This window comes from Danio rerio, chromosome 9, assembly GCF_049306965.1.
Source record: "Danio rerio strain Tuebingen ecotype United States chromosome 9, GRCz12tu, whole genome shotgun sequence".
NCBI classification, from domain to species: Eukaryota; Metazoa; Chordata; class Actinopteri; order Cypriniformes; family Danionidae; genus Danio; species Danio rerio.
The window spans coordinates 38,080,099-38,098,046 of record NC_133184.1 but is presented as its reverse complement, the minus strand read 5'-3'; the positions used below and the strand labels follow the sequence as shown (position 1 = coordinate 38,098,046).

The 17,948-nt window shown below is 34.5% G+C and overlaps 1 protein-coding gene across 4 annotated transcripts in view; it reads right to left on the bottom strand.

Moving 5' to 3' along the window:
- Positions 1-17,948, bottom strand: part of lrp1bb (low density lipoprotein receptor-related protein 1Bb) — a 667,407-nt gene that overhangs the window by 306,432 nt on the left and 343,027 nt on the right. For all 4 annotated transcript variants that reach the window (XM_073912904.1, XM_073912906.1, XM_073912905.1 and 1 more), the window contains 2 exons: positions 17,212-17,374; positions 4,114-4,336 (listed from right to left, as the gene is read on the bottom strand). In XM_073912904.1, the coding sequence (XP_073769005.1) occupies positions 4,114-4,336; positions 17,212-17,374 (386 nt within the window). The remainder of the gene's footprint in view (positions 1-4,113; positions 4,337-17,211; positions 17,375-17,948) is intronic.

Below are 17,948 nucleotides of genomic sequence, written 5' to 3'. Positions count from 1 at the left end.
ACCACACTACATGAAAACCCCAAAAACGTTATGCAATTTCAAATGTGCCTCACATAGGTGAGTGGGCTTGACAAACCACATGTAGAAAACAAACTCTTCCATCCCTCTGACACTTTAACAATGTTAAGAAAATGTGTACCTGAAATGTGCACCAGTCGGCACATTTGCACCACTTTCTTAAAATCACTCCATATCTCTATAAAAAGTGTTTCTGACTGTGCTTCACACGGGTGAGTGGGCCTGACAAACCAACTGTAGAAACATTAATTCTCTCCATATGCACCGGACATTTAACCTAAACTCCATCTCAAGGACTGAATAAGGTACCTGATGAAAAAAAAAAAAAAAAAAAAAAAAAAAAAAAAAAAAAACAGCTTAAACTAGGGTGGTAGGCTGGTCTTAGTTGGTCAACCAGCTAAGCTAGGCTGGTTTCCAGCCATCTCCAGCCTGGTATTAGCTGGTTATTTTCCAGCCTGACCAGCTTTATATATACAGTAGTCAACATTTGAAGTGGGTCGCTTTCAAAGTTGACGTAAAACTATTGTGCAGCACATATTCTTTTCTTAGGAAAATTTGGAAAAACATTTTTGATTCACTTTGAATGGTCACTACTATATATAAAACCACACAAATGAAATTAAAAGTGCCCTGAGGACAATATTCAGCTACAGAATGATCAAATGTAAAACAACACTTATTTTAAGAATAATTACATTCTTTCCAAACTTCTTAAAAGGTTATAATTTATTATGCCTGAATGCTTTAAACTCAGTTGAACGGCTCACAGTCATAAACCTTAAAACACATGCAATTGACAAACGTACACTGTATTAGTTAGTCGATTTATATTCTACAATGGTTCCTCAATGTGCACATTGCGAAATTGATGCTAAAACGATATATTGTGCAGCCCTAATGGAAAGCTACGAACAACCATGCTTTACAAAATGAGTTCAACTAATAGGGCTTCGGCATAGAAAAGTGTCATCACATAATAAGAAACCTGTTAGAAAAACAACAAAGATGCCATTTTCATGTGCAGCAAAACCTCCTCTTAATTTGCGATGGAAATTAAATGTGAGCAACCTCTCACTAATACATCGCGGCTCACTTTTAAGAGCTCTATTAAAATAAACGCACCCACACCTGCCTTCATATGATGATCCGTTGCTCTTTATAACGCAGCCTTCTACACTTTCCCACATCGAGAAGATCTTTGGGTGGTTTAGATGAGGTCTACTTTTGAATAGTAATGATCCATAATTAGCATCCTCGTAAGTGCACTTCAGGTAAAATATTCAGATGGCGAATCTGTTTCTGTGGCCCGCGTGTTCGTTTAGGCTAATTAATGCTAGAACTAGCTTGAGAAATTAAAACGCAGATCAAGCCACACAGATACAGTAGCTGCTGGGTATAAATGTCATAGCCAATTAATACTTGAAATCAATCTGTGTACAGCTGTGTTGGTTCTGTCTACCCCGGGCAGGACTGATTAGAGTCTTGCATCAGGCTGGCAAACAAGCCTTTGCTTCCTTACATGCCAACATTGATGAGAATGCATATCATAAGGAACTGTTTGAGTCTAACTCAAGTAACACAAATAACCTATTTTTGAGTATTTAAATTTCAGAGAGATTTTATGAGCCAGGAAGGTTTGTTGATATTAGTGCAGCAAGGCAATTCACATAGAAGTCACATTCACATGAAGTTTCTGTTGGTGAAGGTGAAAACATTTGCTTGAACATGAGCATGATTTGTTTGGGGAAACTTTTTTGCCCTCATGTGAAACTCCCAAACACATTGACCCCTTTTGAAATGATTGAATTGATTGCTCATGAAATTTCACTGAGCTACATAAATGTGACCTTTATGTTACAAAAACTTCAAAAAGTAAACTTGTTTATGCTAATTTGCTGCATTTATCCCTCCATTTAGCAAAACTAAATAAATAAAAATGCATTAAATTGAACAAATCCAACAGTTGGGATATTTATAATTTTACAACATAATTACATTTTAAATGAATGCTGTTCATTCATCAAATAATTAAGTTTTTATATTAAAAATAATTAGAAATTCTCTCGAGCGCCAAACTACAATATTAAAACGACTAGACAAGGGGGTGCCTAAACTTTCTGATATAAAGGGCCAAAACACAAAACGTCATTATGAGTCGTAGACTGGAACTAAGCATACCAAACTCTTACTGCTCAAAAACATGAAGGGAACACTTAAACAACACAATGTATCTCCAAGTGTTCCCTTTATTGTTCTGAGCAGTATATATGACATTAAAGTTGCCATCAGTAATTTCCAAATTTAATTCAGAATATTTAAAAATAAAAATAAAAAAAATGTTACTTAAATTGTATTAACGAATGCAGTAAAACTTTTAAAATAATAACTTATTGAAATAAAATATTACAGTGACCTGTGTAGTTCAAAGCTGAATATACTAGTCAAGCAGAATATGCCTTTGCCTTGATTTGCTCACCAAGTCTCTGCACTGTCCCCTATCCGTCAGCTGACAGTTTGTCCATTTAAACTAAGGGTGCTTTTATACCTGGAGATCAGTGTTTTGTTCTGAAACAGGGATTAAAATTGTTACAATGTTGGACTTTGTACTTGATGCGGTTCGCTTTCACACGGCAAAGTTTCTTAATGGAGCAAAATAGAGCTAAAACCAGTCAGGTGCAAGTTAACTTTCCCACAAATTGTTGAGTTCCACGGTTTATTTTTCCCTCTTAACTGTCATGCATCCTTATTTTAATCTATGACAATGAGCAATAAGACATTATAAGTGAAAGGCTTTATTTTAACTTTGAATGGTGAGACCAAATATAAAAATTTAGAGAAATAACAGATAAATTAAGACTGCTGTTCAGTCATTTTTCAACGAATAAACAGCTCTCTGTATAAATTCAGCATGCTTTCACTTTCGTATTTGACATGAAACGCACATTTACTGGTAGTAATGATAACATCTCGCCCTTCTCATCGTTCTCTCTTCATATAGTCATATATGCCGATTACATATCCATAATACACTGCGATATAGCCTGGATCGTTACTTCGTTGGATAGTATTGCTTTCTCACTACAATCGATCCGCTCCACAGTTTGTTTCAACCGAGCAAAGACCACCTCATTTAAGCGATCTCAGACTGATTGTTTTGGCGCAGATCCAAGTGCGATTGCTGGATTCACATATGCCAAACGAACCATACTAACAGGGGAAACGTTCCAGGTTCTGCAACAAAAGTCAAGGTGTGAATGGATCCTAAATTTGATTAAATTACAATATTTAATTGAAACATTTAATTTCAGTTAGCTTTTAACAATAAAACAAACGGTTGCATTAGATGTAAAATGACAATGTCACATGGGATGGCGGGCAAAATCAAAGGTTGATATAGGCCAACTTTGGCCCTCGGACCCTATGTATAAAATTATATTAAAATAGTAAAATCTTTTGCAGTGGTAGGTCCTAAACTTTTTCTACTGAGTTACGAACAATCACTGATATGCCTTTTTTTAAAGCCAAGCTTAAGACCCACTTGTTTTGTAATACATAGCACTGACACTTCTTTATGTTTTAATGTTTGTTGTATTTTATTGATATTTCTTGTATTGCTTTGCATTGTCTGCTTTTTAGTTGTGCTGTATAATTTGTTTTTACTTGTGTAAAGCACTTTGGTCAACCTTAGTTGTAGTAAAGTGCTATATAAATAAAGATTGATTGATTGATTGACTGACTGACTGACTGACTGACTGACTGACTGACTGACTGACTGACTGACTGACTGACTGACTGATTGACTGACTGACTGACGGACTGACTGACGGACTGACTGACTGACTGACTGACTGACTGACTGACTGACTGACTGACTGACTGACTGGTTGGTTGATTGATTGATTGATTGATTGATTGATTGATTGATTGATTGATTGATTGTAAACTGGTCATTTGAATTGCAATAATATTTAACATTATTAATATTTTACATGAAGTTTTGATCAAATAAACACTGCACTGGTGAGCAATTGCCTTTTTATAGTATAAATATAAAGCTATAAAATACAAAATAAGTAAATAAATAAGCAAACTTACCTGATATCCCTGCATGATAGTGTGTCTGTTTTTGCCATTGTAATCCACCATCTCAATGTAATCCAGATAAGCATCTGCCCAATAAACCAGCTTCTTGACCAGATCCAGTGCAACTGCTGTTGGTCGTTCAACCTTGTAATCCACAAGTCGAGTTCTGTTTGTGCCGTCCATGTTGCAGCGCTCCAGTTTGGCTACATTCCCATAATCTGTAAAGAAAAGCATCCTGCAAGAATGCAAAATAGAAAGAGACATTTTTATTACCAAGTTTAAAAAATACAATACAGTTTTGCTATTGTTTATTTAGACAGACCTTTTCCACACAACAAAAGCTAATAGAAGCATATGGTACATTGTTTAGAAATTTTTTTAAACATTACCAGATTACTGTTTCCACGTTTTGATCTTAATGTCTTCATGAAATCAAAATGTTTTCTTCTGATATTTATAATGTGTATATAGTAGTGCTTTTTTATAAACAATGTATATGTGCACTTCATTATTTTGTAAAAATTAATTTGCCCCATAATCTTTTATCAAATTCATGTTAAACACAAAAGGTTACCTTGACAAAATGTTGCAAATCTGTAACTATTGAATTCCATAGTGTTTGTTTTTCCTATATGTGTGTCATTGATTACTGGTTTCTAACATTCATCAAAATATCTTATTTTGTGTTCAACAGAAGAAGAGAATTGATCAAGATATGGAAGCACCTGTGGGTAAAGTAAATAATGATAACAGTTTTATACATGGGCAACACAGTGGTGCAGTGGGTAGCATGATCGCCTCACAGCAAGAAGGTTGCTTCGAGCTCCAGCTAAGTCAGTTGGCATTTCTGTGTGGAGTTTGCATGTTCTCCCCGCGTTTACGTAGGTTTCCTTCGGGTGCTCCGGTTTCCCCCACAAGTCCAAAGACATGCGGTATAGGTGAATTGAATAAACTAAATTCTAACTATAACATAGCTAATAACATACATTAAATAGTTTATGGATGTTTCCCAGTGTTGGGTTGCAGCTGGAAGGGCATCTGCTGTGTAAAACATACGCTGGATAAGTTGACGGTTGATTCCGCTGTGGCAACCCTTGATTATTAAGGGGACTAAGCCGAAAAGAAAATTAATGAATGAATTAATTTTTAACTACTCACTAAATAACTCTGAATACATATGACCTGAAAATTTTCCTTTTGGCTTTATTTTATTTACACAAGTGTGGCATATAAAGTGAATTTTAGTGAGTTTTAACTAAATTGATCGTAGTGTACGAGTATGTGTGAATGAATGTATACAGTAGGTGTTTACAAGAACTGGGTTGCGGCTGGAAGGGCTTTGCTGTGTGAAACATATGCTGGTCTCCTGACATTTTATCCTACCCATCACATTATGCTACCAACAGTGTATTTTAATGGTTCTGAGGTTAGGGTTAGGGATTAGGTATAGTTTAAGGTGCTATTACAGCTTCATATCACACTACTCCACATTAAAGTTTGATTTTGGGGCCCCCTCTGATGTTTTGATATGCCCTGACATTTGTGCTTATTTCAGCTACTTATTGCATAGTACAGGCCAATGTGTATTTTATTTGTATTCAGCACAAACTGTGCTACAATAATATGTGAAAATTTATTGATGTACATACTTGCGGTTTTTACAAAAAAATATATGTGTGTTTATTAAGTATTGGAGAAAAAAAAATAGCTGAAATAAATAAATGTGCCTGAACAAGAGTTTTGAGTCTTGTAGGCTAGAATATTTACTACAAACGTATGTAAAAAATATTTTGTTCACTCATTCAAAGAAAAACATATCAAAGACCCTACAAATTGTTAAGCTTGTTTTGGGTAATCTCAGCTATATGCATGAGTGACAATGGTGATGAACAATTCACACCTTGAGAGACAAAAGACACTCCCCCACTGGCTAATGTTCACCCATCAAAGAGATTGTAAAGTAATATCCAGCCTCAAAACCTAGCCCAAACTACATGCTTGCTGTATTACTTGCTGTGTAAACATGTAAACAATATACAGTGCTCAGCATATATAAGTTCACGCCTCACAAATCTATCCTTTAAATTCATATTTTTGATAGGAAGCCATACAATATTATATTTGTGCATATGCACTAGATTAGTCAGTACTGATGCCAAATCTGGAGTTTATCTAACAACATTACTTACGATAACAGTCCGAAAAACTAACCTGTGTCAAGGTTTTACTAGTTAAACAAATCCCTGATCTGATGTGGAGAGGAAAGCCAGTTTCCATCTGTTTTAGAGTTCTCTGGTTTTAGAGAGTATTTTTTCTTAGGTACTGTATTGGGCTCTATAAGAAATCTGTTTTATTTTGTTCCCAAATTCCATAGTTTTTGTTTTGTTTTTATTTGCTTGGTTATTTGTTCATTTTCTGTTTGTTCGAAATCTAATCTATCATTTTTTAGAAATTGCTCATTTGTTCATTCATACATTTATTTGGTTGTTTGTTTTTATTTGCTCGTTCATTTGTTTGTTTGTTCACTTATTCTGTAGCTTGTTAAAGCTTGTAGATCGTTTGTTCACTTGTTTGTTTTTTCATTTGTTCATTCATTTGTTTATTTATTTGTTCATTCGATCACTTAATCATTCCTTCCTTCCTTCGCTTATTTACACCCAAATTCATGTTTTTAAAAAAATATTGAATACAAATTTAAAAAATAGGAAAAATCTAGAAAAGTAAAAAAAAGAAGAAGAAAAAATATATATTTTGCAATTTTTGCTTGAATTTAACTGTATTATCTTTCAATTTCTGAATATGTTTGGTGACTAAAATATTATTTTAATAAATATGTTTCGTAAATCTATATTCACTGTACTATTTAAACATGGCCAGGTAAATATGGCCATCCAACAGTAAGTGACCATAGAAGTAGATGAAAGATTGGTGTAGCTTTACTGTAAATAATGACAGAAATACTACTTTTTTTTTTTATACATTTTTGTTCTGTTTCTTTAAAAACTTCCCATTAGTGTGACACAATATAGCAAAACTTCATAAGAAGTGTATTTTTCATCACTTGTTGTTTCTTTAACACTTCCTTTTTGTTTCCCCACAGAAAACATGTTGCCAATTAAAGCAAGATCTCAATAATGACATGCATAAATGCATTTATCAAATGACACCATCTTCCTTTGAAGTATTTCAATTACAGTAGCTCCACTCCAAAAAAAGATTCCCTTTTGCTCTTAGTATATGCAAATGTATTATTAAGGTAGATGACCAAGCTACAAAAAGTCCACCAGTGAATACAAAGTGAGCCAGACTGAATGTTCAAGCTACAACAACACCAGATACCTAGTGGCTGATACTGCAAACACATAATTTAATTAGGAATCTAACAAGGAAAGAGTTCAGACGCAGCCAGCGGTCCCCAAGTGCTTAATTGCTCCGGAGAAGCAAACATAAAACATAAAGGAAATTAAAAACTCCACCGTGAGGAGCTTTTTATCATGGCAGATCCATCTCGTTGTCTGTTGTTATCCAGAATCCGTTGCAGCACAGTCATTTCATTTGTCCCTTTAGGACTGAAGTCGCAGAACTCATTAAATGTTTCAAAGTCACACTTTTAGCTGATTAGAATATTAGTAAAAAGACATAAATACACGGCTCTCGAAGGTTCCTGCTTCTTGACCCTCTTCAATTCTCTTGTTTATTGGAATGCTTGAAATAACTGAACCTTGATGCTTTTTCCTGCCTTTAAACAATAAAAACTAATTGGCTCCTGTAATACTTGCAAAGTTTCAGCAGGGATACTCTGTGCTGTAATTTTTATATTTTATTTTTTTATTTTTCTTCAGGTTTGGATTTGTTCCTCAATGTAGAAAATGACTCTGCATTGACCCATAAAGGAAGTAAAAATTCATATTAGAAAAAAAAAAAAATCCTAACACATCGCGTTATGTTAAAAGCTGTTCAAACAGAACGTGTTCTTGAATTAAAAATCTGAAGGAATTACTCTCAGTCCTCTGACAGATTCTATGTCCGCCCACAGTATGTTCACTGACCATCTCATGCATATTGTACACAAAACTGGAAAGCACATTTTCTATTTGGCAAGCTTTAATGTTTTTAACATGACACATCATCTTGAAAATGCATCATTTAAAAAGCTACATTAAAAGAAACGCATATATTACATAAAGCTGTTTAGCAATCGTATCAAGTCAGCATGTGTTTATATAAAATACTATATTTTCTTTTTTAGAAATTAAAATTAAAATGACCTCCAAACACCGCTGCATCAACTGAACACGTTCTTGAATGTTTTACGACAGAAAAAAAAGTTCCCTATATCTTGGATTGCCTGAAGGTGATGAAATAACACTAATGTTTTAGATATGTTTTAGATATCATCATTAAATATCACTTAGATATCATCATTTTAGTGTCATGTGTTTTACCATGATGGTGTTTCTTAATCTAGTACTTTGGTTCATTGCTTTTTTCTGATCCTTACCTTTTAAACTATGCTTATAATTAATTTTTTCTCTGTGTAACAATTATATGTCATGCAGATGTTAGTACTTTATACTTAGTATAGTTAGTAAATATACTAACAAATATTGTTGTATGGCTATAAATTAATGAAATATAGTAATTTACTGTAAAAAAAAAAAAAAAAAAAAACATACATTCCTACCATATTTTGATAATTTTTATTTAACATATTTTTATGTTATCAACCAAAGCTGGCATATAATATCATATGCTGCCAATAAAATGTAATGTAATGTAATATAATATAATATAATAAATATAATATAATATAATATAATATAATATAATATAATATAATATAATATAATATAATATAATATAATATAATATAATATAATATAATATAATATAATATAATTTAACGCATTATCTGTGTAATTGCTTTTTTTAGATGCTCAGTCCAGAACTATTGTTGTCAGCAGGAGGATCTGTCTCATTCAGAGCGCCTCTATTACATTCAAGTGCTGCTGAATCAGTTTTTTAATGCCAAATACTGCAGCAAAAAGAAATGACACACAGAAGGATAAAGCTGAAAAGGTATCTGCATTATGTGATAAAAAACCCTCACACAGCGATTCATGATATGATCCACTGATCCATATTTAATCTGTAGGGCTGGTTTGGTCAAAACAGAAAGAAAATAAATAGAAAAGTTGAACCTGCTTAGCAAATTTTTAACATGCTAGCTTATGAGAATTGTGTTTTGGGAAATAAATCATACTACCAAAAGTTAGGGACCCCTCCAAGTGATTGAATTAAGGTGTTTGATCACTTTAATAGTCCCAGATGTACAAAATCAAGCACTCAACTCCGCAGTCACACTTGAGTTTGAGCATGTACAATTCTGCCACTTCGGTCTTGTTAATACTTGTTTTGGTGGCAGAGTCCAGTCACTAGTCCTGTCTTGTCTTGTATATTGTGCTTGACTCGAGTTTTCTCGAGCTGGGCATTCATCATGTCTTGGTCTGTGTCTCTTGTAGATTTTGTAAATAAGCAGTCTTGAGTGATCCGCGTGTTCGTGTCTGCGTAGCAAACACGTGCGCCCACCAAGGAGGCTCGTTGAGCATGCGTGCCCACTTTCTATCGCTTTTGTGTTTTTGTCAATGGCATGCTGTTCTATTCTCAGTGCCTCAATCTAGTTGGTTTTAGTTGGCGCTGGAATTAGAACATACACGCCGCATGTGTGAGTGCACGGTAAGCATTTTATTTATCGTGTACTTGTGTCTTGCTTTTTGTCTTGACTTGGTGTTGTGTCAAAGCACAAGGCTCTGTGTTTAGATTGTGGCTGACTGCTTTAGTGTTGTGTTTCATGTGAACTTAATTGAGTTCTCTCATTGGCTGCGTGTTCTAGTCCCGTTTTACGTGAGCACATGGCTTGTGTTGTCTCTGTCATGTTTCTCCTGTCTATTGTCTGGTCCCACCCACCGTGTTATTCCATTATTTGTTTATTCAGTTCACCTGTTTGCTACTAAAAATGTTCTGCTTATAGCTCCCTCTTGTCTCATGTCCTGTGCCAGTTTGTCATCAAATTTTGTCTTGTTCAGCCCTGCCTTTCCCTGCCAGCCCAGTTAAGTTTGTTTGTATATGTCAAGGTTTCTGCAGGTTTCACAAAGTTAAATTTAAGACTTTTTAAGATCTTTTTAAGAGCATTAAGAATGAAATTTCAGACTTATATAGGGCTACTGTAAACGCTAACGATTTTTTAATGGCCCAGAAAAAAAATATATATATATATTTCTTTATTCGCCACATCAAAAAAATTCTAATTACTTATTTCTTTACCTCATATATTAAATAATGAGTCAAAACCAGCAGACCCTAGTTGTTTACATTCTATTTTTTTTTCAACATAACTAAAAAAAAAAAAAAAAAACTTTTTTAAACACTTTTAAAAACTAAATGTATGCACGACAGACTGTTAAAATATAAGTTATAATTAGAGTTTTGGTAAAAGGTTTATTGAGATGTAATGTTTGGATCGATTGGATAACTTTACATAAAAAACAAGAAAATTAAGACCCATTTAAGACCAACAAGACAGCATTTAAGTTAATTTAAGACTTTTAAGATTCCGTAGAAACCTTGTTATTTGTTTTGTTAACGTTTTCCGCCTCAGGGAAGTTTGTTTTGCTTTTTATTTTATTATTAAAAAATAAATAAATGAATAAAACCTTATATTTCTTGCACTTGAGTCTGTGACAGTTGGATCATGCTACAAAAATGTGCAGGTTAACAAGATAATGTGACACTGATAAAACCATTTTACTTGGTTATTATATCATATTATTAATTGCTCCATATTTTATACTTAAATTTTGATCAGTCACATTTTGATCTTCTACTTCTCTATTAGACTCTCAACAATCCTTTTAGTTTTTTGAGCAAATTAAAAAGGCAAAAGAGGGCATGCATCATACTTTCATAAATAATCAGAACATAATATTCTCTTTTGAAGTAATATAATTACTTGACTATTGTTTCCAAGCAACACTGCTATAGTAATTTGCCACCTTCAAAGAATATATAATCCTTACACAATCATAGAAGTGGAGTTATAATAAAATATGCTTTATTATCATTGAAGTTCAACAGGTCTGCAAGAGCACCCACATGCTACAGAACTAAGCTATGAAAGCACCCCAGTGAAAGCAATGAATAAACAGTTATTTAACACAAGTCCTTTGTGAATAAGCTATATATTACGCTGTGCATTGGCACAGTTTTTATTATTATTATTCTTTTTATATTGTTAAGGCAACCAAATACTTCCCCCATTGTTCACCGTACTGCATATAGACTTTCTACATCTGATTCTAATAACGCACACAGATGAGACAAGGATGCTGAAGATATTTTATGCAGTGGACGCAATAATTCAAATACTACATAACAATGGCAGAGAAATAATAAATCAACAATACATGGTCTGATAACAAACTCAATAAGCCCGGACCAAACACAATGGGATCCAATCTGACCCAGTCATACATCTCATCTGCTGCTTTAGACCTTTAGACCCCAGACTTTAAGTAATCACTGCAAGGTGACACAATGGTCCAACCCAAACCCAGACCACAGGGGAATTTCATCAGAAAATGAAAATACCTCCTTTTTCTTTCTCCAAGACAGATTACCAAAGAGGATTGGAATAGCGGATATATAAAGATTAGCACAGCGCTCTGGTTTCATTTTGCTCTGTATCAAATTCAAGTTTCACACTCTTCACCGACTATGGTTAAAAAATAAATAAATCTCCCCTGCTTTTGCCAATTGATTTGGTGAATTTACGTTAGACTTTGAAATGTGAGGTTAAACCAAGTTCACTCTTATTCCTTCCCTGGGATTTTTTGTTTTAAATTAGAAAGTTACATTTAAACAAAGCCTCTCCAGAAGCACAGAGAAACTATTAAAGCTCCTTCGGGAATGCAGTTGAGAAGGAAAAAGGCAAGGAAAAATGGATCAAGCCACCAACAAAACACTTTGGTTAACTATTTTATAGGCATTTTTGTGTTAGTAGCAATATATTGTCTGGAAGTCTAGATTAATTAATATATTAATCAGATTAAGTATAAATTTAGAAACTTTTATTTTTTTTATTCTACACTATATATTTCCAAACTACCATAAATTAGAATAAAAGTTTCTTTGACAACTTTTGAAAATGTAATACTGCAATTTGACAGAGTAGAGACCAAGGTCCCATAATGCTGTTTAAACGTGCTTTCACAAAATGTCTGTACATTTTCTGTATTTTGTGATTCACAAGTGTTTTCTTATTTATTTAGAGTTGTGAATTGCATTATTAGACCTTGATCTCTGCTCTGTCATTTTTCGATGTTGACAATTTAACTCAAAATTCAAAGCAGTTTATAAAAGTGACTTTTATTGAAATGTTAGTAGTTTGAAATAACATAATGCACAACAATACAGAGAGAAAGAAGTCTGTAAAATACCAAAAATATATACTGGCAGTTTATTACAATGTTTTTGTAGCATAATATGCAACCCCAACCCAGACAATATATCACTTTAAGCTATTAAAAATATTAATAAAAATCACCTTTTTGAACTTTTCAAGGTTAAAAGGAAGAAAGATCTAGGCCTTGTAATACAATTGAAAAGCATAAATAAATGGGAAAAAATAAAAACATGAATCACAAAATATGGAAAACTGTTGATTTACCGATATTTTTACTGTGGAATACTGTAAATAATTGTCTGTTTCACATACAGACAATCAGTCTTGCTTCATAAGATGGCTATGTCTCCATCCCCAAATTTGTATTGCGCATTTTGGATATGCGCACAAAAAAACAGTTATTGGAAATGGCAAGATGTGCAGAAGTTTTGAAAATGCTCATAAACAATGTATGCACATAACTGAGTAGGAGCAACTGTTTATTCGATAAGAAAAGATGTGCAGAGACTACAATGGAGACAATTTTACCGAACAAATTCCAGTATGTGCTTTAAAAAAAGTCATGTGATTTTGTTATAAGAGATCATGGGATGATAAAAAATAAAAAAATAAATGTGTATGAATGGAAAAACCAGCAAGGTGATCACATTGTAAAACATATAAAATGTTGTTTTGGTCATTCTAAAGTGCCTTAATGATTTTGTCAGTGTTATTACATTATTAATTACCTCTAAAGCTGTCAAAGAGCATCTGTGCTCTGTCTCTCACGTTTTCCAGTTCATTGCGTGTTGGCATTTGTCTTTAAAGGTGCAAGTAATTGATTAAATAAGTAAAAGATCCACACAGCTTCTCCTACTGCAGTAAATTCTGTTTATACTGTTAATATTTGGTACCAGTAAATCAGGAAGTGACAATTTTGTTGTCTTTGACTAGTTGGATCGAATCGCCGCTTTAATCGCATGTCTTTTATGTGATACTCCAGTTTTGCACATACATTTAATTTTCATTTTTGGATGGAAACATAGCTAATGTATCATCAGAAGCCCCAGTTATGATTATCGCATCTGTTTAAAATTATTTTTTTCATTTTGCTCCATGTCAATTTCACATTTCACACAGTTAAAATCTTACACAAACTCACCCCACTTTTTAAAAACTATTTTGGTAAATTTAAGTTAGACTTTAAAAAGCGAGGTTAAATCAAATTCACTCTTACTCCCTCTCTTGGATTTCTGTTTCAAATTAGAGAGCTACATTTTAAATCAAGCCTTTCCAGAAGCACAGAACATGATGGAAGCTCCTTCAGGAAAGCATTTGAGAAACAGCCAAGGAAAAATGTATCAAAACCACAAACGAAACACTTAGCGTTTGGTGAACTCTTTCCATAACTACCGCGCCTCATGCTGAGCTACTATCGTAAACCACCCCAATTTCTTTTTGTTTTCACTCCACCGCTCCAGGCTGACAGACCTCCTGCGCTCCCTCACACACACATAGCTCCAACCTCATCTCACCAATTACAGGAGGAGGACCAGAAAAAAGCAGAACAGATATGTAATGTACTGTAGCCTGAAGCCTGGAGGTTTTACCACTGTACTCCTCTTCCACAATCCCTGGAGGAAGCCGGTTGAATGCACTGAAGGGCACGTATAAATGTGTGAAAGCCATTTCCCAGTGGGTTAGGTTCATGTAAACGCACTGATAGTTTGTGTACAAAATAAGCATTTAAGTTGCTACGATTACATGCTAATCATTGACTATAAAAGGACACAAAAGGCGCATTCACAGCAAGTGGAGGAGGAACGGTGTTGAGCTAGTTTGATAAGGGTAAAAAGCGCCAACTTCAAGATGTTTTTTTTTTTCCTAAACCGGATTTTCTGCTTAAGGTCGTCACTGTGAGGTGAATAAGGGGATCTTTCACAAACATATGGAAGCCCAGGAGAAAAGCTCGAAACCAGAAGCATATGTTACTAAAGCTTTATCTTACAGCAAACTGAACACAGAGAACTTCAGATAGAGGAGTAGAACACTGTTAAAAGAGACAAAAAAAAAAAAAAGACAATGCTGTATCTCAAGCCAAGTGTTTCATCTTTTTTCGCACTAAAGACTAAATTTTTTCTATATTATTTGTGTACTTTGAGGCAATAAGAATATTGTTTGCTATTTGTTTGCTTTTTTTTACATCATCAAACATGATCAAGAGTGAGTTTTACAAATTTTAAATGTTTTAAAACAGTGCACGTGGGTAATAAATTACAGAGATTTACTTCAGATTCACTTCAGCACAGCCGCGTGTCAGATCAATTATAAAAGAAGATGCCTCAATCCCGTTTTGTGGACGTTAAATTGGGTTTATTTTGTACATTAGCATAACAGATCACCATACAGCAGTGGATATTAAACTGTATCCTGTCACATATGCATGCAAAAAAAAAGCAAAGCTAAACGTGCGTGAACTTTGTAATGACAATGTGTGTGACTCATCATAGCAGCGCCACAACAAATGCATTAAATACTCAAAGTTCTTACTGTAGCATTTCTCACAAACGTGCTGTGAGATCTGCTTCCTGAGGCAGCCGAGGGCTGCAATTGAGACATTATGACAGGCACGTGAGAATGGTGGGCGGGGAGGACTAGCTCTAAAGGGATAGTACAAAAAAAAACCGCAACAACCTTTTACCAGTTATAGAACAGACAGCTATAATAAATAATCTGATTGGTGTTTTGAGCTGAAACCTTACAGACACATTCTGGGGAAACAAAAGACTTTACCTAGCTGCCCTATATTGTGGGACCAGTCGTGATCAGTCCTAAGCACATACTCCTCTTGAAATTAGTTTTTACAAACTTCACATATACAGTGGGGGGGGTAATAAGTATTCAACACATAAGCATTTTTCAGATGGCAGCATAAAGACTCCTCTCATATGGAGAATTAAGTCACGTACATTACTCAGGTGTGATTTTTTTTCCACAGACTTCAACAGAGTGTAAAAATCTTGACGGTTATGTGGGTCTTGTATATCAAATATTGTCTTTATTTTGCATTTTCTATTAAATTTAAGTCACGTGAGTGGCTGGGCTATTCTACAGCTTGATTTAAGAGTTTACTTGACTGTTTTGGAATCATTGTCTTGTTGAAATGTCCACTCTAATTTCATCTTCATCATCCTACTAAATGTAGATGTTGGACTAAAGCAGCTAATATTTGTTTACACTGAGGAACAGTGAGGAAAAGGAGAAAATTCTGCAAACTCAACACAGAAACGCCAACTGAGCCGAGGTTCGAACCAGTGACCCAGTGATCGTCTTGCTGTGAGGCAACAGCACTACCTACTGCGCCTCTACTTCGCCCACAAATGTTTATATTAAATATTATTTAAATATTGCATCTCTTTATAATAAATATATCATTGTATATTCTGAAATACTGTTTCTTTACAATTATTGATTAGAAAACTTGATTATTAAAGGTATAGATATAAATATAAGATAATATGATTATATAATACTCCACACATTTAAGGCAATTGTTTTAAAGAAAACCTGACTGTCTCTTTTAGCTATAAAACAGACTGTTATCCCCATAGACATAATATATTTCATTCCTACACATTATTCATTCGCCTTTTTTTTAAACAAAAGGCATCTACCAAACTGAGTACCACAATTTGCTCGGACTAATGGATGTGTCTGACTTATACTGCGATAAAACATAGTTTAGCACTACAGCACCGTCGTGCAACTCAAAAGGATTTCTCCCCCTGTGTATTCCATTCAAACTCTCTCAAAAGTTTTAAAAAGATCTCAGAGGGTGTTGATGATCACAGGAGAAAGAACGCAGCATTTAGACTCGGAGAGAGATAAACGGCTGTCATTTCTTTTAAAAACACCTTCATTCAGGCTAGTCAGGATTCCGTTTTTTGTCAGAGTCTCAGCACGAAAACAACAACAACTAAAAAAAAAAAAAAGGATGACAACCACACAGGGAAGAGCGGAAGCGAAATTGATGGCCTGGGCTCTCTTTGCAGTCTTTAGTCTTCCTGAACACCGCTGCTACAATTTAGGTTCACTGGGCGCAAGGCGTCTCATTAAAAAGCACAGGAACAGAGTGCTCTGCCTGTCCTTGCACTCTTATGAATAAATGGGACAAACTCACTCCTGAATTCCTATTCTAAGCTCGCAGGGAATATTACCACAGCGCTCCTTTTAGCAGCTAACAACTAGAATAATCACGCTGCCCTTTTCTCCTTTGAGGACTCTTTGTGTTCCTTATTTCTCCCGAATCATTTCCGCAATCGGGAGGCTGACGTGAGGGATCCGCCACCCCCTTGTTTCCACCGCGACTTTGTGGTGTCAAAGCTAAACAAAACTCATGTAAAGCAGATTTCAGCAAGGGCGTTCGAGATTGTGGGATGCTGGGTAAATCACGGAATACTAATGACGCTCCTGACTGTGGGAGTCGTAGCACAATCCTGCCGGCAGACACTGTCGGAAAAGACGAGTAAATATTTTGCTCTGGGAAGAGTAAAGCTGAGATGTGTTCAGAGGAGTGTTTTCCTAAAATATTGTGGCGTGCGTGACAGGATTTAGATCATCAAAGGCCTTGTCAAAGAGGGAAATCTGGCTGCATGCGTTTTTCAACTCACCCCATTAGTGGATCCAGAGCGATTGCTTTGGGGTTCAGCAGGTCGAGGTCTACCACTGTAACGCAGGTGTCTCCCAGTTGGTTGCAAACAAATATCCTGTCGCTTGCTTGATCCACGAAGTAAAAGTTCCCGGTGAGCCAGTCAAAAGTTAATTGATCCACGTCTGGAAAACAAGCCAAACAATAAAGATTATGTGTCAGTTTACACAAAACAAATTGATTATACAGTTAAATTGATAATGTTAATGGTGCGTTTATGGTTTTTAATTGATAGTCCTTGCTATGAAGTGGTAATAATTCTGTCTTCCCACATAAAAAACTATAGTAACTACTACCATTTTGAAATCATACTTTAGTACATAAACAGCTATGCTAATTATATAGTTGCTATGGTAACACAACAACTATAGTACTATGAGCAATTGACTCAATACTGTAGTTTTTTTACAACTATAGGATATATTATACTACAATACAACAGTTTACTGTAGTAAAAATAGTAAGTATACAACAGTATTTATTAAAGTTTATAACTTCACTAGAAATCACTACAGCATTCATTAACAATGTTTTAAAATACTAATATAGACAATATGACACACTTTGATACAGTTGTTTAAACACTATAGCATATACAATAAATTACAGAAGTATTTTTTATTTAGATTACTAAAATTAACCCTTTTCATGTACTTCCATTTACATGCATATACTTTATATTTCTTACACTTTAATTAT